Source organism: Antechinus flavipes, chromosome 3 (genome assembly GCF_016432865.1).
Source record: "Antechinus flavipes isolate AdamAnt ecotype Samford, QLD, Australia chromosome 3, AdamAnt_v2, whole genome shotgun sequence".
Lineage (NCBI taxonomy): Eukaryota > Metazoa > Chordata > Mammalia > Dasyuromorphia > Dasyuridae > Antechinus > Antechinus flavipes.
This window is the reverse complement of record NC_067400.1, coordinates 608855356-608879124: the sequence shown is the minus strand read 5'-3', so window position 1 is coordinate 608879124 and position 23769 is coordinate 608855356. Positions and strand designations below refer to the sequence as shown.

The following is a 23769-nucleotide window of genomic DNA, read 5'->3' as shown; positions in this document are numbered from 1 at the left end:
AAGTCAAGAGGACCTGAGTTCAAATCTGGTCTCAGACACTTAACACTTCCTGGCTGTGTAACTCTGGGCAAGTCACTTAACCCAATTGCCTCAGCAAAAATAAACAAACAAACAAACAAATAAATAAATAAAATCAATTTTTAGATTCTCCCCTCTACCTTTTGTGTGTGTGTGTGTGTGTGTGTGTGAAGCAGTTGGGGTTAAGTGACTTGCCCAGGATCACACACCTAGTAAGTGTTAAGTGCCTGTGGTTGAATTTGAACTCAGGTTCTCCTGTCTCCAGGGCTAGTGCTTTAAGTACTATTCCATCTAGTTGCCCCCCTTTTTTTTTTCCTCATGGTTGGGTCTTTGTTATGACTGGACCTGTCATTTAGCCCTTGTTGCTTCTCAAAAAAAAAAAAAAAAGCAGGATATTGGTTAAACTGGATGACAATCTGAATAGTAAAGGGCCCGCCCCCACGATAATTAGATCAAGGAAGACAGCTTAAAGGTCAGTGGTCCAACTCCATTGTTCTATAGGCTCAGAGAGATTGGGTGATTTGGTCAAAATCACGTAGTAAGTTTTTGAGGCGTGATTTGAACCCAGCCCTCCCTGACTCCCTTCTGGCTGGCTGTCCACCTCAGTATTCTGCCCTTTGTTTTTATGTAAGGGTCTGCTGAAGGAAGTAAGGATATTCATCCTGAAGAAAAGATTTAGAGGAGATTGAATATTTGAAGGATTGGCTTGTAGGATAGGGATTTGACTTGTTATATTTGGCTCCCAGGGGCCAGAAATGGGAACATTGGGTACAGATTTCCAAGAGGAAATCACAGAGGTGATACCAGTAACTTGGGTACTGTCCATTAGTGGGAAGGGTTGAGATGGGGAGTCTTTGGACTCTTTTGAGTCTTCTGGCAGAGCCCAGAAGACCATATGTGGGTATGTGGGTTCTTGTTCAGGTAGGGGTTGGATCGGGTGACCTCCAAAGTTCCTTCCACCTCTTAGATTTCCAGATTCTGATAGAATCAAATAAGCTGATGGCATTGTGTGTGTGTGTGTGTGTGTAGGGGAGCGGGGGGGGGGGGGGAGAGGGCAATCAGAGTTAAGTGACTTGCACAGGGTCACACGGCTAATAAGTGTCAAATGTCTGGATTTGAATTCAGGTCCTCCTAACTCCAGGGCAGTTGCTCTTTCCACTTTGTATGGAGCTACCCTAGTGACATTATTGAACAATGATAAAGAACGGCATCAGATATACCACCAAATTTACATGTTATCTCTTGCCTTGTTTTTCCATTTCATTAGGTGACCCATGTACCATATCTTCTCAGATGGAACTGGAAGAAGCTTTTCGCCTGTACTGTCAACACAGAGATGAAGGGCTCATCATTCACGGCAAGTAGCTGGAAATTAAGCTTCTTGGACTCCCTCCGAGGGTGGTGTTGGGAGAATGGTTTAACTGGGGCTCATCTCTTTGGGGGTATCCCACAAAGTCCTTCTTGTACTTCCTGGACAAAGTCCTGTCCTGGGCCCTCCTTCTATACTGCTCACTTGGCGATCTCTTAGTTCCCATGGTTTCAGTTCTCATCTCTGTGTGGAGAATTTTCAGACTTATTTATCCAGCCCTAATCTCTACTGACTGATAGTCTTGTACCTCCAACAGACACCTAAACCCCCCCAAGTTCAAGGCTGAACTCTCTACCTCCCTACATCCTTTCGTTATGTTGATTGCCTTTCTTTCTCAAAGAATGCCGTGACATCAGGGAGGTGACGTTAGAACATCAAGTTCTAGAACTTGCAAGTCAGTTGGATTTAAGTGGGAGAGGGCTGTGCAAAGTCACCAGCCTCACTTTCTCCTCCAGAACCATCTGGGTCCAGTGGCAAGACTTAGATCAGGAAGACAGAAAATGGCCCTGGATGCAGGCTCCCAACCTGGGAGTCTCACCCCTTCAGCCGAACCAATCAATTGTTTAGGTCTGTTGACTTCACTTATCTCAAATGTTCTCCCTTCTATAGCCACATCTCCCTCCCTCCAGGACTATTGCAAGAGGCTGCTGGTGCATCTGGGTGCCTCAAGTCTACCTCCTCCCATTCATTCACAATTCAGTTGCTAAAGTGATTTTCCTAAAGCACAAATCTGATCATGTCACTCTCTTATTCAATAAGCTCCTATGGCTTCCTATTGTCTCCAGAAGCAAATATAACATATTCTATTTGGTGTTTAAAACCAAAACAAGAGTTTTTTGTGTCACCTCTTCCCTCCCTGATGTATTCTTTGTTCCAGTAACGCCAGCCTTCTGGATGGTCCTCTATCTCCTGGCTTTGGGGATTTTTTCTGGCTGCTTCCAAAGCCTGCAATGCTCTCCCTCCTCATTCTCTACCTCCCACCTTCCTTCAAGTCCCAGTTAAAATCTCACCTACTCCAGGAATCATTTCCCAATCCTCCTTCCTTCTAGTGCCTTCCCTCCATTGATCGCTTCCTATTTTCCTTGTAAGAGCATGATGGTACATATTTATTTGCTTATTGTCTCCTCCATTAGAGCATGAAGTCCTCACGGATTGGGACTAATTTTGCTTTTCTTTGTACTCCCAGCCCCTAACATAGTATCTGGCATATAGTAGGCACTTAATAAATGTTTGTTGACTGAATGACTGAGTGATAGAGATATTTAAATTTCTTTAGAACATATTTAGAACACATTTAGAATATATTTAGAACATATATTTAGAAAATATATCCTTTCAACTTTTTAAGTTTAAAGATGGATTGTGGACTCTGATAATGCGAAGTGTAGAACTATTATCTTCGAATTTATTGTTTCCATCCCTGGTGGTCAACCTGTGTTCCCAAATTTTCTGGGCTTCATAAGCCATCGCTGTGGCCTTTTTGCAGGAATAATAGTCGCCAAGATGAATTATATTTCTAACTTCCTGATCTTGCCATTCCCCTTTGGGCGTCCAAAGTGGGAAAGAGAAGGCGGAAGAGTTTCTAACATCTTTAGTGCTAAATCTTCTACTTTGTAAAAATACTTTTTTTTTTTTCTGATGAGTGAGTAATTCATCTGATTTATGGGAAGACATGACAGAAGCTCCAGGGATGGGAAAGACATGGGTGGGTTGGAAGAGATCACAGATTCCTTGGAGGGTGGGGGGTTTGAATAATCCATTTTAATGGTGTTATGTAAGAAAATGGCAAATTTACTCCAGATGATTGTGATGATTTGGAAAAAAAAACTTGATCAAATGCTTTTTAAAGAAATGATTTTATCAGCATCTTAAGGATTCATTCTGGCGTCTCTGGGTAGATTTTAGAATATTGCATCTTGTTGTCCTATAACCCGATTGCTCGTTACTTCTCCCCTCCCTTACATTTTGTCTCACTGTGTTTTTGAGACTTTTAACCATGGAATTTAGGACACGTATGTGCGTGCGTGCATGAGATACGTGCGTAAGATTTACGCAGGTTAGCCAGAATTTGACTTTAAAAGCATTTCTAGATTGACTTGTTTCTCATCAGAACGTTCTTTAGAAATACTTGAACATTCAAATTATATGCAGATTATTCAGAGGGAGGGCTTATCTCCTCAAGGCACTAACTCTTTTTTCTTTGTCTGTTCAGTTTTTCCGAGCATCCCAGAGAAGCCAGGAATGCCCTGCCCAGGGGAAGACAGTGAGTATTTGAAACTTCCTAACGTTTTGGTGGAGGGCATTGAACTTCCTGAAGAGTTCAATTGAACAACTTTAGGGGGATGTGCTTGATCGTGAAGTTGTTGTAGTTCTCTCTGGGAAAATCTGGTCTGGTTATAAAAATGTCAGGCGTCGTGATGTTGTGGAGATAGAATGGTCGGCGAGAATGGTGCGTAAATTGCAGTTCTGGTACTTTGTGGCTGGGAGAGCCTGGACAAGTCACTTAGGTTCTCTGAGCCTCCCTTTCCTTATCTAAAAAACGAGAGTTAATAGTCCCGGCGTTATCTCCCTCCCAGGAGTGTTGTGAGGCTCAAATAAGATAATGTTTGCCAATTGCTTTGCCAGCCTTAAAGCTCTATAAAAATATCACCTCTTATTGTTGATAAGTACTCGGTGACCTTGTGAAAAAGTGGAAAATTGAAGTCTCTAGGCAGAGAGCAAATACAGATTGCATTTTCAGGACATCATGCTTTTCGTGTTTTGGGTGTTACAATGGGATGCTCTGTGTTTTAGGATTGGATTCCAAATTGGTTAGTCACTGGCATGATGATAAATCTCAGATGTGCCCCCTCTGCCCTGAGTGGTTGGAAGGGCTGGGCAGCCATAGATGGCCACACTTGTGCCTTCCTAGTTTCTTTTAACCCACCTCAGAGCCATGAGCTGTTCCACTTGGAACCTCTAGGGATACTGTGATTCTCCACTCCCCATATCCCCCCCCACCAAAAAAAAAAAAACCTAAATGTTTTATTAAAAGCTTAACTTACAACATTCGCATACCCAACCTAGACTTGCTCAGAACCAACCATTTAAATCAATTAAATTTCAGTGAAGTAAACTCATTTGGGGTTTTCGTGGCAAAGTTACTGAGTAGTTTGACATTTCTGCCTCCAGTTTATTTGACAGATTAGGAAACTAAGGCAGACAGGATTAAGTGACTGGCCCAGGATCATAGCTAGTTTAGATTTGAATTCAGAAGAGCTCACTTTTTCCAACCTTCTGTTTACTGCACCAACTAGCTGTCCCGGGAATGGTGGTTTTGCTTAGTCATTTTTGACTCTTCGGGATCTTTCTTGGCAAAGGCACATTCTATTCCCCCAATAGGGGAAGATGATACCACTAATTGGGGAATGGTAGCCTGAGAGAAATGCTTCCTACAGAGAATGAAGAGCAAATGATGATTTGAGTCTGAGGGCAGTTAATTTACTTGCCCTTTCCAGGAGTGATGTCTTGATCTGATTGTTGTTTCCAGAGCTGACTCTGAAAAGGTAGAGGGAGCCATAGAGATGTTCTGTTCAGCCCCAGAGATCACAGTTTTGGAACAGTAGATAGAAATTGTCGAGATTTAGCACGATACCAGGAAAGACTTTCTAACAAGAGTTATTCAAAATTGGATGGGTCAGCGAGGCAATGCCATAGTTCATCGAATTTGGAAGACTCCTTCCTGAGTTCAAATCCGGCCTCAGATACTAGTTGTATGTGGCAGGTGGCAAGTGACTTAACTGTTTGCCTCAGTTTCCTCATCTGTAAAATCATCTGGAAGTGGCAAAGGTAAATTAGTCCAGTTTCTCTGCCAAGAAAATCCAAATGGGGCCACAGAGAGTGATATGATTTTTTTTTTTTTTTTGGTATGTTTGAAAAATGATCCATATGAAAAGTGGAATGAGTTGCCTTTGGAAAAAGCAGGTTTCCCCTTCATAGGAAGGCTACAAACCAAGACTGGATGACTACTTTTTGACTGTATTGTACTAGGGACTTGGGCAGTGAGATATGGAATTCTAGAGTTTAAGAATAGAGCAGGGCCTTCATGAGAAACAAGATCACATAAAAAAGACTAATGTTCCACATGGAAAAAACCCAAATGCACAAAAAATGTGGGTTGCCAGATCCAGATGTGATGTTGAGTGGAAATTCTGTTGTTTTAGTTCATCAGTGTGTGTCTTTTGGAAACATCCTATCAATGGACAAAACACCGGAACCATTATTGACTCAGAGGAAGATGACAGGCTGAGTCTTCTTTGGGAAATCAGGCAGTTCTTGAACAATCCCTTGCCGTTTGATGTCACAAAAACTTCTCTATTTAAGTCCTGCATTCTCTTGGTGATGCTAAATTGCTGTGATTCATGGAACCTGATGATCTGAGAAGAAACAAAATTGCAGGTGACTCAAAGGGTAATGGTGGGTGTCAGTGAACTGCCTTGCATTACCCACAGGGACATGTATAAGAAGGGATGCAGGAAGTACCACGGAGACGATAAGCAAATGGAATTGAGTTGGACAAAATATTGAGCTGCAAGAGCCCTTAAAGTCTAGAAATGTCCAGAGTGCTCAGGGTTGGCCTGAGTGGTTGGTCAGCAGGCCCCCTAGTAGCCATCTGTATTATCAATGACAGCCCCTGATACTCTGTCACCATCTTCTGTGGAAAAACAGTGCACTGCTTGGTGGCCCTTGGAAACACCATGGGCCAGTTTGACTTAACTCATCCAATCTTTATGTCAGTCTTTACAAGTATCTCTCTTCTGAGGCCATTGATATCTTTATTCCTCCTGTCCTCAAGCCCCTGAAGCATAGAATGGCTGGAGTTCCTTACTGCTTGTTTGATGTTATCTCTATCCAGATTTCAAGGCTATTTAGGATCATAAGTCATGGAATCCTAGACTTCAGAGTTCATTAAGTCTTATCTCTTCATTTTACAAATGAGGAAACTGAGGCTGAATGAGGAGAAATGTCCATGAGTTGATCATGAGAGTGTTTGTAGATTTAGAACTGGAAGAGTCTTTGAAGACCCTTTGATCCAAACCCTTTATTTTACACAAAACCGAAGACCAGAGAAGTTCTAAATTTTGCCCAAGATCACACAGGTTATGGATTTAAAGCTGGAGGGGAACTTTGAGGGCACCGAGTCCAACTCGCTCATTTAACAGACAAGAAAATAGAGGTTCAGGGGGGGTTAGTCACCTAAAAAGTATCTAATGAAGAACTCAATCCCACAATCTTCAGGGTTCCAAGTTTAATACTCTCTTTAATATACAAGTATAAATATCTAAAGTGTGTGTGTGAGGAGGAAGATGGAAAGGATCAAGGATATACATATTTTATGAAAAATATCAAAAAAGAATGGATACCAGAGGGCCAAAGGATACCGTAATGGTGGGAGAGGCAATATTCAGTACACATGTTGGGTTGGGGGAGAGGGGGTGAGAGACAGTAGAATGGGGAAGGGTCAGTGGAAAGAGCATTATCCTAGAGTCAGAGTTCCTGACTTCAAAACCCATCCTGGGTGCTTCCTCTTCCTGAAGTGGCTCTGGGCAAGATATTTCACTTTACCTGCAAATGAAGGATGGGTTTAAATGACCTCTAAGGTCTGTTCCTTCCAGTTCTAGGTCAACTGATTTCTGTGTCCATGAAACTGTGGAAAGATATGGACAAAAGTCCCAATGGACCAGAAAGGTCGGGGTGGACTGAACAGCACCAGGGGCAGGAAAATTCTCATTAACGAGATCATGGATTCCCTCTCTCATCAACTTCCTGCCCCCCAGATCTTAGCTCATTGGCAGAGAAAAGACAAAGTGACCATTTCACTCTTCATTGGCTCCAAAGCATAACTTGATGGGCACTCAGATGTCCAGACATGATGCTTTGGGGTTCATCTACGAGAAGTAGGATTGGGATTCAGGAGAGAGGAAGAAGATGAAGGTTTGACACCATTTCCTAAGTATGAGTATTTCACCTTCAAGAAGTCTGTTTTTACATTGGCTGCTTTTTATATTGGGAAGAGGAAAGAAAGATGCATTTGTTAAGCACTTACTATATGCTAGGCAGTGTGCTAATTATTATTATCTCATATTATCCATAAAGCAACTTTGGGAGTTGGATATGATTATTCCTATTTTACAGTTGAGGAAATTGAGGCAGACAGAGATGAAGTGATTTGCCCAGGGTCACACAGTTAGTCTTGAAGCTGGATTTAAACTCAGATGGTCTTGTCTCCAGGCTCAGAGTTTATACATTGTACTATCTATCTTGTTATTGTGCTACAAATTATATTGTTATTTTACTTTACTTGTTATTGTTATTTACTTAATAATACATATTAACTAAATAATTTACTTTTTACATTGTAAATACTTAGGTATACTTTTAACTCATTGTTTGTGACCATCTCTTAGGAAATAAAAAGCTGAAAATTATATTTTTCTTTTTAGTGGCATGTAAACTCCTTGAGGGTAGGGATTGTTTGATTTTTGTCTTATATTACCAGTGTCCAGCACAGAGCTGGCATGCAGTAGGTCCCTAATAGTTGCTTTCTGAAGATTTGATTGTTTTCCTACACTTGCCACTCTTGTAGCTCTTTTAGACAATGGCTGTTTGAGTTTGCCTTCTATTCCCAGCACTTAGAACAGTGCTCGTATGCAGTAGGTGTTTAATATTTGCTTATTGAGTAATTGACTATGTGCATATCATTCTGGTAGATTCTTGAGCTTTTTGAGCTCCTTGTCTTTATCTCCCAAGCATAGTGCTTGACATGTATGTGATGTATACAGTAGGAGAATAATAAGTGCTTGTGGAAGGATTTTCTGTGCACATTTTATTTCACTCTGTTTTTTGAGGGTAGGGACTCTTTCATCTTTGTCTTTGTATCCCAGATGTTTAGCAGAGTGCCTGGCATCCAGTGGCAGTCAATAAATGCTTGTTGCAAAGATTGGACTACAAAAATGCCAGCTCTTATTCTGAAACGTGTAGAGCCCATCGGGATGGGGAGTCTGAGGTCTGGTTTCTCAGCGTGCCCTGTAGGTCATTTCCCTAATGGGAAAAGAGCATGTGGTTGGCTTTCCATGCAGGATTCAAATTCAGATCATCTGATTCCAATCTTAGCTTTGTCTCCACAGACCCACTGAAATGTGAGCGGTGGGCCTTGAGCCCGTGACTTTTCAGAGCCCAGCCTGACTCTCGGCTTCTTCCAGCTCTAAAATCCCCTGCCCTGTGAGCCTGCGGTGTTTACTCCAGGCAGAGCTGTGTGGGAGGCTCCTCCTGCCCCAGCTCAGTTCTGTAAACACTTCTCGCCAAGCATGAGAAGTGCCCTGTGGTGGTGGACGGGGAACCCGAGTATAGGATCTGGCACCTGGGTCTAGGGTTCTAGGAATAGAAAATGTGCCTTGAGCTAGGCAGGAAGAGCCAAAGAGTTAGGAAAAAAGACCCAGAGGGAATCATCAGCCTCTTACTTGGAAAAGTGGGTGAGAGCTGAGAAGAGTTCCAAAGAGAAGTGTTAGCAGAGCTAGACCTTGAATGGAATAAAAAGACCACTCTTTTCTGTGTCTTCTATCCAACCCCCTCCTTCCCCATCCTCCTCATTCACTAATTCATTACTTCTCTCTTTAAGAGGATGCTTATGATCGGACATTGGTGGCCATGGGGGGAGGAGGGGACTGCCAGGGGTCCTTGGGACCTGGGTTCAGACACCAAGCTCTGTCACTTGATAGGTAAGAAAAATCTCTTCATCCTTCTGGGCCTCGGTTTCCTTGCCTGTAAAATTAGGAGGTTGGATTAGAAAGTCCCTCATGATTCTTGAATCTATGGTCTTAAGATGTGGGAAAGTAGGTCACCTGCCTTCAAACCCAGTTCCCTTTGTCTTACTGAATGATGGGACACTCTCAGGCTCAGTGACCAAGCTTTCCCCTCTGAGGTCCTCTGACATACATCTCTTCCCTTCCCAAACCTGATGGGCACAGACCGTTCTGAGCGTTCTGTATGTAGAAGGGCTTGAGTTTAGGTACCATGGGTGTTTTCTGTCTTGTGATGGGGCTTGTCCCTGCAATCATTCCCCACAACTTACATCTAGCCTCAACATCTTGGCTATATCACAACAATTGGATGCCAGGTTGGTCTATGAAAAGGTGGAGTTGGGAGAGATGAAGATGAAAAGAGGAAAGCAAGATCTTTGTTCAGCTTGGGCTGGATGTCCTGTTAAGGTAATTTTCTGAAGTAGTTGTTTTACAGGAGACATGGATGAGATGGAGAAGTGATGGAACCCAGTGTCATGAATAACGCTGACCAATGAGAGATGAGGGGGGAGTCACACACACAGACACACAGAGGTAGAGAGATACAGAGAGGAGAGAGATAAAGGGAGAAGAGAGAGAGCAGACACACACACACACACACACACACACACACACACACAGAGGGAGGGAGGGAAGAGACAGAGATACACAGAGAGAGATACTAGGAAAGTAGCCAAATGATTATTTTTATAACAGTGGAATTCTAAGGCATTCCCAAATGAATAATATACTCATCAGAGTAAGATTGCTCTGTCCTCAAGCAAAGTGTATCCCACGGTCAGTACACCCATGATATGATGTACTCTCTCTCCCTCCATCCCATCTGTGCTTTTAACAGTCTTTTGTTCTTATTCTATTAATTCTCAGTCTGTAGTAATTTCCTCCCCTCTGATTTCTCTGTTCCTGGGCTTCATTTAATGACTGTAAGAAAATAACCATGGTGCTATAAATTCATACATCCTTCCCTCAGCTGGGCTATCACCTGTTTGGCAATCCTTGGACTCCTAGTCGTGTTCCCTACTATGGTGGCTATTGCCAGTTCTCCCTTATTCCTTAGTCCTCCAATCACTCTTCACCAACTCAGACATACCCTCCACCCTCCTCCTCTGTGCAATGACCTTGACTTTTATTTGAGACTGTCTGACAGAAACACCCTTCCCAGCCCTCCTTCACACCATCTATCTCTTCCTCTCTTGCCTTAGAGCCAGCAGAAACTCTCTCTGTCCTTCCCAGGACATATGATTTCAATTTTTCAAATATATAGAATATTATCATATCCTGACCTCCTTCCCTTCTAATTCAAAGAAAGACGTATATCTCTTCTCCTCCTCAAATGAACTCCTTTATATTTTCATGATCTCTTCTCTTTCCCTTCCAATGGTCACATATATTGTTGGAGCTGTACCTGGTGGTCTTTCTGTCTCAGTCTCTCTTATCATTCTGGATTCCACTTCCTGTCCATCTCTCATCTTCACTCTCTCCTCCTTCAATGGATATATTCCCTAATATCCTAAAGTTATTCAGACATATCCTTCTTCTATTTTCCCCCAAACCTTCTTGAGATCTTTCAATTCACTTAAACTACTGGGATAGGACTATAGGTTTAGAAGTGGAGGCGATTTTAGAGGTCTCCTCCTCGCTTAATTTACAGATGAGCAAACTGGAGTCCAGACCTGAAGTGATCCCTTCAGATTACAAAGGTAAGTGATGGGGATTTGAATCCTGATCCTTGGCAGCTAGTGTTTCCTGCTACAGCACCCTGGCTTCATAACATTGTCATTTACTCCTTCCTTTTCTTCCCTTCATTTGTGTTATAATACTGCCCTTTTATGTTATAACACTTTTATATATATATATATATGTATATATATAAAATGTTATAATGCTGAGAAGTAGTAGAAAGGACATTGAAAATCTGGAGAGTGTCCAGAGGAGGATGAACAGGATGATAAAGGGCCTTGAGTTACATCATATGAAGATCAAGTGCAGGAACTGGGGTTGGAGAAGAAAAAATTGGGGATGAGGAGGTAGGCTTTGAAGGGCAGTCCTGTGGAAGAGGGAATAGATTTATTGTTGATGCCCTAAAGTGGAGAAAGGTGAAATTTAAATCAGGAAGTATCAGGAAAAACTTCCTTGACAGTTAGAGCTACTACCAAGTGGAAGGAAATGGATTATAAGAGATGGCTTCCTCTTTCTTGAGATCTTCAAGCAGTCTGCGTGCCAATTCATCACCCATGTTACCTTGCTCAGGTCCTGGTTGCACTGATGGCATTTGAGATAATTTGGAAATTGGAAATTCTGGGGGTCTCCCAACTGCCAATTCGCCATTTCCACCAGGGACTTCTCTTCCTGTTGTGTCCTGATGGACATATGTTCGTGAAACACAAACCTCAGTTTGCTAATAGCTCTAATAAAACAGCAGTTCATTTATAGTATTTTTTTTTTTTTTTTTGCTAAACATTCTTGAAACACGGCTGTATTATCATAAGAATTTCTTTCCGATTAGGGTAGCATATGTTATTCTTTGGTGTTTATGTGTACATACCATATTGTTTTGGGAAAAGTTTTAAATGTCGCATTCAGCCGGGTCTTAAATTCTCTCCAAAGATCAAAGGGAAAAACTAGTTTTCTCCTTAAAATAGGCTTCCAATAAAATTAGCACACTGGCATTTCAGCCAGAGTGTCTTCCAGTTTTGCAAAATCATGGATATTTTGGAACGGATTGTATTTGGTGGAAAGTTGGTTAATTTTTTGATTATGTAAATTTGTAAAAAGAAAATGAATCCAACAGTAATTCATATTAGTAGTTGAAATCCAGTGTGAATCTGGTTGGTCAGATTTTTTTCTCTAGTTTTAGAAAGTTGTGAGACATAGTGACCTAATATTTGAAGCAATAATTATCAGACTTTTTTTTTTTTTTAAAACAGATAGATCAAAGGAGGGGAAGATAAAGGTATGGGCTAAAGGCAGGGCTTGGTATAAATGAATTCTTAGTATCATTTCCCCCCTAATTTTTTGTTTTTTTGGTGTTCTGTTTTCTTTGTCAAATGAATTTAAATGAAATTCTCTGATTTGAAGTAAGTGGATAGAGTCTCTCTCAGAACTAGGGGGACCAGTATTCAGATCCTACCAACCATGTGCCTTTGGGCAATTCCCTTAGCTTCCCAGTGTTGGGCAATACCCTTAAGATTATAAATCACAGAGAAGGTGCCAACCTACACCGGTAGAGGAAATTTCCTTAATTTCTTATGCTAGGTCCAGTCCTCAGCTAATATCAGAATGATGTCTTGCATTTTTTCTGCATTGTGCCTCCCTTCTCCCACCTTTTTTTCCTCTCAACTCTGGCCAATAATTGCAGATTTTGAAGAAAGTCCTTGAAAGTTAGATGCTTAAGGAGAACTGAAAGTTCATGTCTCTGTCTGAAGCTTTTTGCTTAAAATTATTTGAGATTAGGGGTAGAATGATAGAAACCTTAATTTTCTCAGGCTTATGAACTTTTAATGACCTCTTTTCACCTTTCAGACCCTATTTGGGGTCACTTTCTTTCTGGGCTTTTTACCTTTCTCCATCATTTCTAACTGGTAACATTGGCATAATGGCAAGAACACTTAGAATCCAAAGGCTGGATTCGTTTCCTCTCCTGAAACTTAAGGGCTGAATTTTGGGAAAGTTTGTATTTGTTTAGCTTTCACTTTCCTTATCTGTAAAATGGGTATAAAGTGGTTCTTCCTTGCTCTCACTCTGAGGTGAAAGTATACCTTGTCCAGGTCATTGACAGAGACCTGATAGAAATCTTAGAAGCTGTCTAGTCCCACTCTTATCATTTTGCAAATGAGGAAATGAAGTCTTAAGAGTGAATTGATTTACTAGGCTCATGTGGAAATGAGCCTGGTCTGCAAATGTTCCTGACCACTTCCTCATACTGGTTCTAGACCAGAAGAGGGGTCTTTGTGTGTGTTCTAGACTTTTTCTCAGCTCTAGTACCTCACCTGTTGCTTGGCAACATTTCTAGTTAACCTACTGGTTAACTAATTTTTTTTTTTTAGGTTCTTGTAACCTGGATGAGTAGGTAAGAACGCAAAGACGCCAGTCCCCTCATAGACCTCCTTTCCCGTTCTGCCCCGATGCCCTTCCCTTTCTGTGTTTGTTTCTCTTAGCCCCCCTACCCATACCCCTCCAGAAAACGAACACGTCACAATCTGCTAAAATTGTATTTTTTTTGGTACCTGTTTATCCCTCTGCTCTTAGAGAATACCATTGGATGGATGCTCCTCGCCCTCAAGCATCCTTCCCTTGCAAAATATGATGGCAGAGTGACATCATGTTCTGACATCCCTGTAGCCCCTTCCCTGGGTTTGTTTTGGTGACCACTCGGTCCCACCTTCCTTCCCATCAGTCTGTGGGCTTTGCCTTGTTTTTTTTTTTTTCAAAGTGTCTCCAAGCTCCCGGGATATCTCCTTTCCTTTCTGCCTTTTTTTTTCCCTTTAGAACAGAGAGCTCTTTTTTCCCCTCCCCCGAGTTGGGGCGACTGCAGAAATATTTGTTTTTCTGTGACATCAGTTCCTCGCCATCCATGCCGTGTTTTAGTTTGTGCCTCAGCCGCTCGCTACAGCCTCCCCGGGGAGTCAGTACCACCCGTGCCTGGATACATGAGGCAGAGATGTGAGCGAGCAGGATAACCGGTCTCGCTTTAGCTGTCCGCCTTTCACGTCCAAGCTGTGTCTGCCCATTAGCCCCGGGGTCCAGTGAGACCCCCCTAAGAGCATCTGGGAAATACGGGAGAGGGGGGAAAATGTGCCCTTTTTTACCTACTGCACAGTAAAGTCAGAAAGAGGGAGCCAGAGCCAGAGCGAAAATCTCATGCAGAGGAAGCTACCAAATAAAGGCCAGTGAGTAATGCATATGTCTTCTGGGTATTCCGTGCCTTCCGTGAGGTGGCTGCCTGCAGTTGCCTCCGCCAGGGCTGTGTGTGTGTGTGTGTGTGTGTGTGTGTGTGTGTGTGTGTGTGTGTTGTCTGGACTGGATGCAGAGCGGAGGGAGCCCGAATGCTGACTTCTATTATCATGTAGTTGGCTCGGGCCCCGTGCTCCTTTGCAACCCCAGATTGTTACAAATGCAGAGAGCTCGGGCGTCTGCTGCGTTGCCCGAGTGCGGGGATGTGGCCGGAGCCCCTCGCAGCCGGGTCGCCGGGAATGCAGTGAGCGGGCTGCTGGTTGGTTTGTTTTTTCCTTTTCCAGCCGGGATGGGGAGGGGGCCGGCATCTTTGCTTTTTTTTTAAAGACAAACCAGGCACTGGAGGAACCGTGCCCAGTGAGTGATGCTCCTGCTAAGGGAGATTAAGGAAGGAAATGTATCCAAAAAGGACTGACGGTATGTGATCTGTAATCGAGGCCTGCTGAGTGCGAGGGAGCTTGCTTGCTTGAATGCTGGCATTTGGGGTTTGGTGGGTTTTTAGGGGCCGCCCCCCCTCCCTTCTCCTTGCCTCCCCAATAAAACAAAACAAAACAACAGAAAAGCCAGGGACGGTCTGGCGTCGGCCGGTGGATGGGATGGAGCGTCGTGACAGATGTGTTGTGTAATTGTGATGGAGCTCTCAGCTGGCTGGCAGGGAGAGATCCCCACTCGTCCCCATCCCCACGCACACACCTCTCTTAATCTGCATTGCCGTAGCCAGGCCAATCAATATTCGGCCTTAATGATAAAGGGTTGAGAGCCGGGGAGGTCGACTCCAGCCGAGGGCCATTGCCACTATCAGCTGACTCCCGGGAAGGAGAGGACCCAGGAATCCAGGGGAGCTGCTCGGAATCTGCGGAATGTTTTCCCTTTGCAGAGCCTTCCCGAGATCCCTGACGAGGCTTTTCTGTTTATGGGCACTTGGCAGCCCCCGCTGAACTGCATTGGCTAAAGTTGCTTTAAGATAATGGGCTCTTGCTCCGGCCCTCCTGGGCATTTGGCTCTGCATCCCGATTTCAGAAGCTCCCACCTCGTCCCTATCTTTAGCTCCCGGTCTGAGGAGATGCTCTGACAAGAATGGTGTCTCTGTGTGTGTGCGCTGTGGGGAGATGCTGGGAATTTCATCATCTGGCTCTTTTTTTGGGGGGGGGGCGTTATCCATCATGCAGAGTAATAAAATCACAATAACCGCCCACCAGTAACTCCGGCGGTGGGCTTGGTGTGGATCATGTGGCCTGCAAGTGCCGTGCTCGCTCGTGAGGGCAGGATTTTCCCTTCATTTGTACTATATTGGCAACAGTGATTAGGTTATTCCGAGCACGTGAACGTGTCCCCTCCCCCAGTGGAGGCAGGAACGAGCCGGATCATAGAGGCAGCTTGGAAGAGACAGCTTGGATTGCGTTGGGGAATTGGTTTGCTGGGGAACCCTCAGAGGAGAAAGAAAGAAGGTTGGGGTTCATTGGTCGGCTGGACTGAAATTCGAGGGTGGGGGCGGCGGGGTGCAGAGAGACTGGGCTCTCCAAGGAGGAGGAGGAGGAGGAGGAAGGAAGTAGCTGTGTCATGGTTTCTCAAGAATGTCTGTCAAGTCTTTGCCTCTGTCTTTTCATGCCCCCCACGTGCTTGGAGTTCGTGTTTATGGGAATCCTGGAGACATAGGTACCGATGGACGAGAAGGGCTGGGGCCTCACGGGCAGGAATTCTGTTTCAGAGGTTGTCTTCTTCACGGACCTGTCAGCCTGAAAAGTCTGTCAATGGTTTGGATGCTGTCCCCTCCCCCAGACTGAGTGATGAGAAATTGATGTGTATTTGTATTCTGTATGTTTGCTTGTGTGTGTTCGTCTTTGCCCGTGTGTGACGATGACATCAATTTATTTTTAAATTAAATTTTTCCCCCTCTATTGACCAAGCATTCATATATAGATATATTTTAATCCCTCCCACCTCTTCCATTGGGGGGAAAAAAAAAAGAAGAAATAAGCAAAACGTGTGTCTGTTTTCAAAACAAGGGGGCAGAGTCCCCAGTGCTCTGAGAGCTCTGGAAGATCCTGCGGTATTTGAGGCTGAGCTCTTGGGATGTCAACATCCCGAGCGGGTTTTTGCCCCCTGCCCGGGTCTGAATCTGGTTCGTCTCCGGCGTAGTGTCTCGGGGTTTAGTCAGCGATTTTCTTGGCCTCCTCCTTTGGTTCACTAATTTAGGACATGAGTTCAGCTACGTCAGGAGCTGCCAGCAGAGACGAGCTCCCGAGTTCTCTGTTGGCTGAAATCTATCTGGGATTTCACGTCGCTCCATTGAGCTGTCCCAAACCTGGGTTCCACCATCGACGCTGGTCTCCTAAATTCAGGTGGGAGATTGAATGATTCTATGTAATGTAGCCATTGCACTGAGCAAATCATTTCGCTGTCTCTCAGCCTCAGTTTCCTCATCTGGAAAATGGGATTGATAATAATAACAATATTAGTAATGATAATGATAATACCTAGGATGGTTGTATGACTCTAGTGAGATAATGTCCATAAAACAGGTTTTAAATTTTAAAGCATTTTGTTTGTGATTGTATATTTCAGCTATCATTATTTTCATCATGGAATATTTGGGATATTCTGTAAGGTTGTTTCTAAATTTGCCAGGATTCTAAGGGGAAGAACCAGTAGATTAATTCTCGTTTAATTTTATGTTTAATAGCTTGTATTTAATTGTTTTCCATCTCCCACGCCAAGAGAAAACTTTGTGTTAGAATATAAGCTCCTTGATTATAGGAATTGTCATTTTTTTGTCTGTCCCCTCAGTCCCTGGCCTACAGAAGGTAATTGGGTGGTACAGTGGGTAGGGCATTCAGGCTGGTATTAGGAGGACATAGTTCAAATCCGACCTCAAACACTTCTCAGTTGTGTGACACAGGGACAGTCGCTTCATACCTGTTTGCCTCAGTTTTCTCAACTATAACACGGGGATGATAATAGCACCTCCCTGACAGTTGTCGTGAGGATCAGGTAAGAGTTGTCTAAATCAGAAAGGGTTATATCTCTATCATTCCTCGGCTCTGCTCTTAAGTAGAACAATCTGCCTTGGGAGCACGTAATAGAACCGGGATTAGTCTATGACCTTTGCAGAGTTGTGGTCGGGGCAAATGAAATAATAATTATAAAGCGCTTAGCAGGGTGTCTAGCACATCATAGTTTCCATTTAAGTGTTAGCTCTTGTTATCATCGTTATAATGGGAGTAAGATCTTAATAAATGCTTATTCGATTGAATTGAATAAGGATAATGGTGAACATGTTGGAAATTTCCAACTCTCCCAGTGGGGACTTAGAGGTCAAAAAGTTTTTTGCCCCCTTTCCTTTTCCTGCCGAGTTTGAATTAATTTAAGGCAAATGGCTCGTTCCCTTTATTGAAAATTTGCATTTTTCTTGGGTATGAAGCTCAAATTCAGTAGATCTTTACAGATCAGTGAGATTCAGAGCGTGGCGTGACAGATGCTTTATAGCTAAATTAAGAATTTCCAGGATGGGTTTGCTTGGATCCCAATAATTGAATTCCATGTCTTTATTTCTTGAGTGTCAATTATGTGCCCAGTCCTGTGCTGGGCTACATGAGGAATAAAAGGGGTAGATCTTTTCCTCTTTCTGGGCTTTTGAGTTCTGAACATCATTGGAATAAAGGTAAGCAGTAGAAGCCAGCAGAAAGTAAGCTTCTTGAAGCCAGGGACTGTGCAGGTTTGTTTTTGTTTGTTTGTTTTTAGTTTTTAGCACCTATTCCAAAGTAAGCCTATCATAAATACTTGTTGCTTGATTGGTTGGTTGTTGGTACAGGCCAAATCACTTAAATACTTAGGTGATCTAGGATGCCGTGGTTCTGATTTAACTAACCTAAGACTTGCGTGCATGATATTTTCCTCAAATCCTATTGTAGAAACTCCAATTCATGCGGTCTAGATGATTGTGAGTACATTTGAAGAAGTCAGTAAGGTCATTGGTGAGAATTCTCCCCAAATCATCTGAATATAATCAACCCAAAGCCCAGCACTGATTTTCATTTGCTCCCAAAGCTAAGGAGATATCTCACAGAGAAATGAAACCAGTTTCTGTTCCAGGGCTGGAAGGGATCTCTAGATCCCTTCTAGAGTTGTATAAAGAATGAGGTCCAGTCCCTTTTCTTCCACAAGCATTTATGAAAAGCCCCGTAACATGGCACGGTGGGGAGAACCCGTTATGGATAGTTAGGCTTTTTGCTGGCCACTGAAATAGCTAGCTCACATTACAGTTGGTAGAACTCTTCCTTTATAATACCTTGGTTTGCTAGCAAATCAATGCTGAGGGCTTGGTCTGGGTTTGAAGATAATCCCCATTCATCTTCCTGGTAAATATGCATGAGGTTTTAGGAAGCCAGGTCAGCAATTTGGGGGTCTGGGCAACATCACTTTGAGAGATGAGCTCGAGCCTGAAGGTTTAAACACGGTCATCCTCTCATCCCGGATTTATGAAACACTCAACCTGTGCTTAGCTTATGGATAGTTTCAAAATCATTGACTAGAACCCAGCAGGAAGAAGTAAAGATACGTTGTCGCAGGGTTTAGTTTGCATTTCAGTGGCAACTCATTTGCAATGAGTAAAAACTCAGACTAGGGTCTTTTCAAAAATATAGATTTTTGTCCTTAGTTTTCTTGGCAAGTGTAGGTAAAAATGAACAGAGTATAGGGACGGAAAAGAAAAATGAGCATGTAAGCTGAGAACTACCAGCCGGCCAAAAACCCAAGAGACTGTAAATGGCTGTGTCTGACTATAAGCACTTTTGCTTACTGGCTAAAGAAAGGCAGCAGGACAGTGAACAGAGGGCTGGCCTTGGCGTGAAAGATGATCTTGGTTCAGTCCTACCTCGGATACATCCTGGCTGATAGCGTGGATTCTGGGAGAATGTAGGCTTCTTGAGAGCAGGACTTAGCTCATTTTTCTATATATTATCCCCAGTACCTAGGACAGTGCTTAGCTCACAGCAGCCGCTCAGTAAATTACTGTTACTGTTTTTTTAAAAGATAATCTCTTTATTTTGCCCAGACTGAACACTCCTAGGCTTGTTGCCGCTATGGATCTATATATGAACTTTGACTTGCTCCATTCCAAGACTGTAGAACAGTTTTGCCCCCTGTCCCCACCTTTCCCCAATGATAACACTGAACTTGGTGCAGATATCAGATCAGCGTAACCTGTTGTGTCTCAAAACTCCTGAGTTCAAGAGATCACTCAGCTTCCTGGGTAATCTGGATGTCAGGTATGGGTCAGCACACTTACCAGAGAATTGAATTGTTGAATGAACTTTGTGACTATGAATGGAACATTTAATTTTTCAGGACCACAGGAAACTATCCAAGTTTCCCATTGGTGTAAAGCATTTCCACGCTGGGAATTCTCTATAGAGTTAAAATGAAATCTCGAGATCATCTGGAAATGAAGGCATTCTAATGGCTATCTAGTCCATTTTATAGATGAAGTCCAAGAAAATTTAAATAAAAATTTAAATAAACTTGCTCCAAGATCGGGTTGACTTCAAATCCAGCGCTTCATCCGCTGTACCATGCTGCCCAATTAACATTTCTTCTTGTAAAAAAGCCCCAAAGATCATCCAATTTCAAATGTTGAGGGGGAAGTGATCCTGGGGGGGGGGGGGTCACCTCCCAAATTGTCCCTTAGCTCTGCAGCCTCCTTTTCATCCCAGTCATATTCTGCCTTGAACCCCTGTCCTTCATGTTCCTCTTCCACCTGTGGAAGTAATTGGATTAACACTACCATTGCTTCTGGAAAAGTCATGACAGGGCATAGCCTACTTGGTCCATTCCATTCCTGTGAATTCTTAGACCAGATCTCTTTTCCCTGGCTTCCATTTACTTATTTATTATCTCTCCCTAAGAGTATAAATTCTTCCAGGATAAGTAATACCATTTGTATTTGCATTAAAGATAAGTCAGTTTTTCATTTTCTTTTCCTTCCTGGTTTTTCTTTGTGGATCCACTAAGTTGTTGGATTGGTTTGTTGCCAATAGAATGTTGTCTTGATCTTCTTACATTGGTACCTAATGAAGGAGGATTTGTAAAGAAAGGTATGGGTGCCATGAGATATGTTTTGTGTTTGGGGACCCTTGTCTTCTTTGGGTTGGTGACAGGCTCTTTCTTTGGCCCACAGACATTTATTTATTTTGCTCAGAATCTTACAGTTTTTCCCATCAAAGCTGGGGTAGAAGGAATATCAGAGATTGTCCTGCTTCCTCCAAGGCACTGTTCAACAGCTTGAGCATCTAGACATCCCCAGTTGGGCAAATATTAAATCCTGGGAAGCTGCAGAGGGACCTTCATGTAGTCTTTAAGCCCCAGGCACACAGCGGGTAACTTGCCAGGTTTTTGTAAATGGAGGGAATGTGTAAATGGCCACTTGGTTCTCTTGATCTCAAGAATCATTTGGTGGCTGCAGAAAATCTGTTGACTTTAATATTTCCTACGCTTTTAAAGAGAGATTATATGTGCCTATGCTGTAGTTCTGGGGCAGACCAGAGGAGAGCCTTTTCTTCCATGTTCTCATGATTCTGATTTGGGGAAGTACATATTCCGTTTTGAGTTTTCCCTCTTCCCTTTGAAAACCATATTTTTCACAGAGTCAGAGAATGGGAAGGAACTTGCCTTCTTTGCCAGGAAGACCAGGATTCAAATCCTACCTCAGATACCTACCAGCACCGTGATCCTGGACAAATTGCTTTACCAAACTGAGTCTTAATTTCTTCTTCTTTGCATTAGATGTACAATAGGGTGTCAGTGGAAAGAAGCTTTAGAGTCAGGTTATTCAGTCATGTCTGACTTTGTAACCTCATGTAGGATTTTCTTGGCAAAGATACTAGAATGATTTGTCATTTCTTTCGTCAGTCCATTTTGCAATTGAGGAAACTGGAGCAAACAGGGTTAAGTGACTTGTCCAGGGCCACACAACTAAAGGATTTGAGTTAAAATTTTACCTCCAATGCCTATGGTCTGTTGTTTCCTCTTCTATGAAGTGGCAGGTTTGGACCAGATGCCCCTCTGTGTTATTATCCATGATCCTACCCCATAATGGTTTGGGTGGGGGAGCGGAGAGGGGGAAGAAGAGTTAAAGAAAGACGATATATAATGGTTTGCAAATATTAAAGCATTATATAAACTTGAGTTGTCTTTATGTGGTGCAGTATATAAAGTCCTGAGATAGGGAGATCTGAGTTCATATACAGCCTTTTTAACTTTGTGACATTGAACAAATTACTTGACTTCTGGCTGCCTCAGTTTCCTCAACTTTAAAATGGGAATAAGAGCACCCATCTCCCTGAATTGTTGTGAAAACATTATCAATTAGAGCTATGCAAAAGTAGAATGGGATTATTCCCGCTGATAGTGAATCGCTGAATGAATGCTTCAAGCAAATTATACATGGTCAATTATTAGTAGATCTAGAGCCGGGTATCTTACATTTTTTCCACTCTTTTCCACCCATGACCGCTTTTCTGAGAAATTTTTACATGATCCTGCTTCTTTAGATATGTAAAATAGTTATACAAATCAAACTGATAAATTATAATTTCACAACTTCCACATTCAGTTATGAGACCCACATATGGAGTCTCAAAGCACAGTTTAAGAAGCTGGGAACTACAGCAGGAATTCTTATTTTAATTGGATAAGTTGAATCCTTTAAAAAATATTTTGAAATTACATTGCACAACTATTGACTTTATATTCCTATATATTTTATTTTATGTGTTTTAAGACATTATTCTGCGAGAGTTCAGAGGTGCTACCATTTACCTCAAGAATCCTGGCTTAAAATTAAAGACTGCTGATCCAAAGGGTATTTGTTTATGTACTGGTTGAATTAAATCATCATTTAGGTCCTCTTCCAATAGACAATTCAATGGTTGCTGTCCAGGGTCCTGCCTAAAATGCAGGCGGGCAGAACTGAACAATATTCTAGAGATAGAATTTGATGAAGGCCAAAGAGGAATGGTAGAATTGCCCGTTTCCCAGTCTTGGACTCCTATTTGAACCATCAGTTTTTTGAATTGCTCTATCACACTCTTGACTTATTTTGAAATTGAAGCTCACAACCTCCCCTCTTCTCCCCCCCCCACCCCCCCAGTCTTTTTTAGACCAACTACTGTCTGTCTGTGCCCTGCCTTCCTCCCTCCCCCCTTCCCCCCCCAATCTTTTACTTGTAAAACTTTTTTTTTTTTTAACTCAAGGGTAAGACATTTGTCCCTTCTGAGTTCTACCTTATTAAATTTGAGCCCAGAATTTTAACCTGTTGAGACCTTTGTGGAACCTGTCATCCAGCCTGTTAACTATCCTTACTAGTTTTGGGTCATCTTCAAATTTGGTCAGCTTGTCATTTGTCCCTTTATATAAATAGTGGCTGCAAATATTAAAGTAATCCAGGGCCTAGAATGATCCCTGACATTCAGTCTCAATTTCTCTGTTTACAATTTCTACCTATTGCTCCTAATTCTCCCCATAGTAGCCAAGTATAACAAGATTGATCTCTTCTATATAATAACACTTCAGATATTTCCATTCAGCTCTCATGTCCATCTAGGTTTAATAGGCTAAATAACCCTAGTTCAGGTAGTGGATCCTCATGCCATTTCTGCCTCTAATAGTATCTCTTATGCTTCCTAATTGGTATCCTTGCCCCATGTCTTTCTTCCCTTTAATCTATCCTCCACACAAATAATAGAGTGATTTTCTTCCTTTAAAAAAAAATTATTTTATTTTCAATTCATGAAACAAAACAAGCATTCTCAAATATAGTTGAATAAAAAAGATGATTGCAGTTGAAACGGCAATCTATCAGGTACGATTTGTTATTCCCTCAAAGTATACAACAAAATTATTGTCTAAATTTTTATCAATTTAAAATTATTTTTCCTTTTTAACTGTAGGTCTGTTCATCTAGTTTTGCTTAGTAAAGACAGGACTCACCAGTACAACAGCATAAAATAGACCATCTTGTCAGTGATTTTATATGTATCTGTGTATTTATCTTTCTGTGTATCTTTCTATCTATATCTATATGTATAGATATCTATGTGTGTCTATCTTGATCTACCTGCCTATCTCTTTGTCTGTCTGTCTGTCTATCCATCTATCTACCTGTCTGTCTATCTCACTTCTGCTTCGTAACCTTGTTCAGCCCTTCTTGTTTTTGTTTGTCATATTTGACACTCTATCTTCCACCTCCATGCCTTTGTATTGGCTGTATCCAATGCGTGGAATAGACTCCCTCCTCAATGGCAGGTTGTACATCCCTCTCTTTTTACAAAACATAGCTCAAGTATTGAATGAAGCTTTTCTTGACTCCTCTATCTGCTAATGCCCTCCTCCATCTGCCTTGTTCTCTTTAAAACATGTCCCAAAAGTCTTGATGAGATTTTAAGATTTCATAGTTTCAAACTGTCCTAAGACTTTTGAGATAATTCTGTATTTGTTGTGTATGGGTGTGCTTATAGGCGCACATTATTTTCCTGGTAAAACTTGGGGGGTAGGGACGGCTATTCCCAATTTACTTAGAAGGTGTTTAACAAGTGC

The 23769-nt window shown here is 42.3% G+C and overlaps 1 protein-coding gene across 3 annotated transcripts in view; it reads left to right on the top strand.

The window, feature by feature from the left end:
• Positions 1-23769, top strand: part of PRKCZ (protein kinase C zeta) — a 225748-nt gene that overhangs the window by 33463 nt on the left and 168516 nt on the right. The window contains exons 3-4 of one of the 3 annotated variants that reach the window (XM_051988781.1): positions 1286-1375; positions 3600-3650. In XM_051988781.1, the coding sequence (XP_051844741.1) occupies positions 1286-1375; positions 3600-3650 (141 nt within the window). Of the gene's footprint in view, positions 1-1285; positions 1376-3599; positions 3651-14477; positions 14596-15737; positions 15835-23769 lie in introns of those variants that run through there. The other 2 variants (XM_051988783.1, XM_051988782.1) reach the window with 2 other exon arrangements.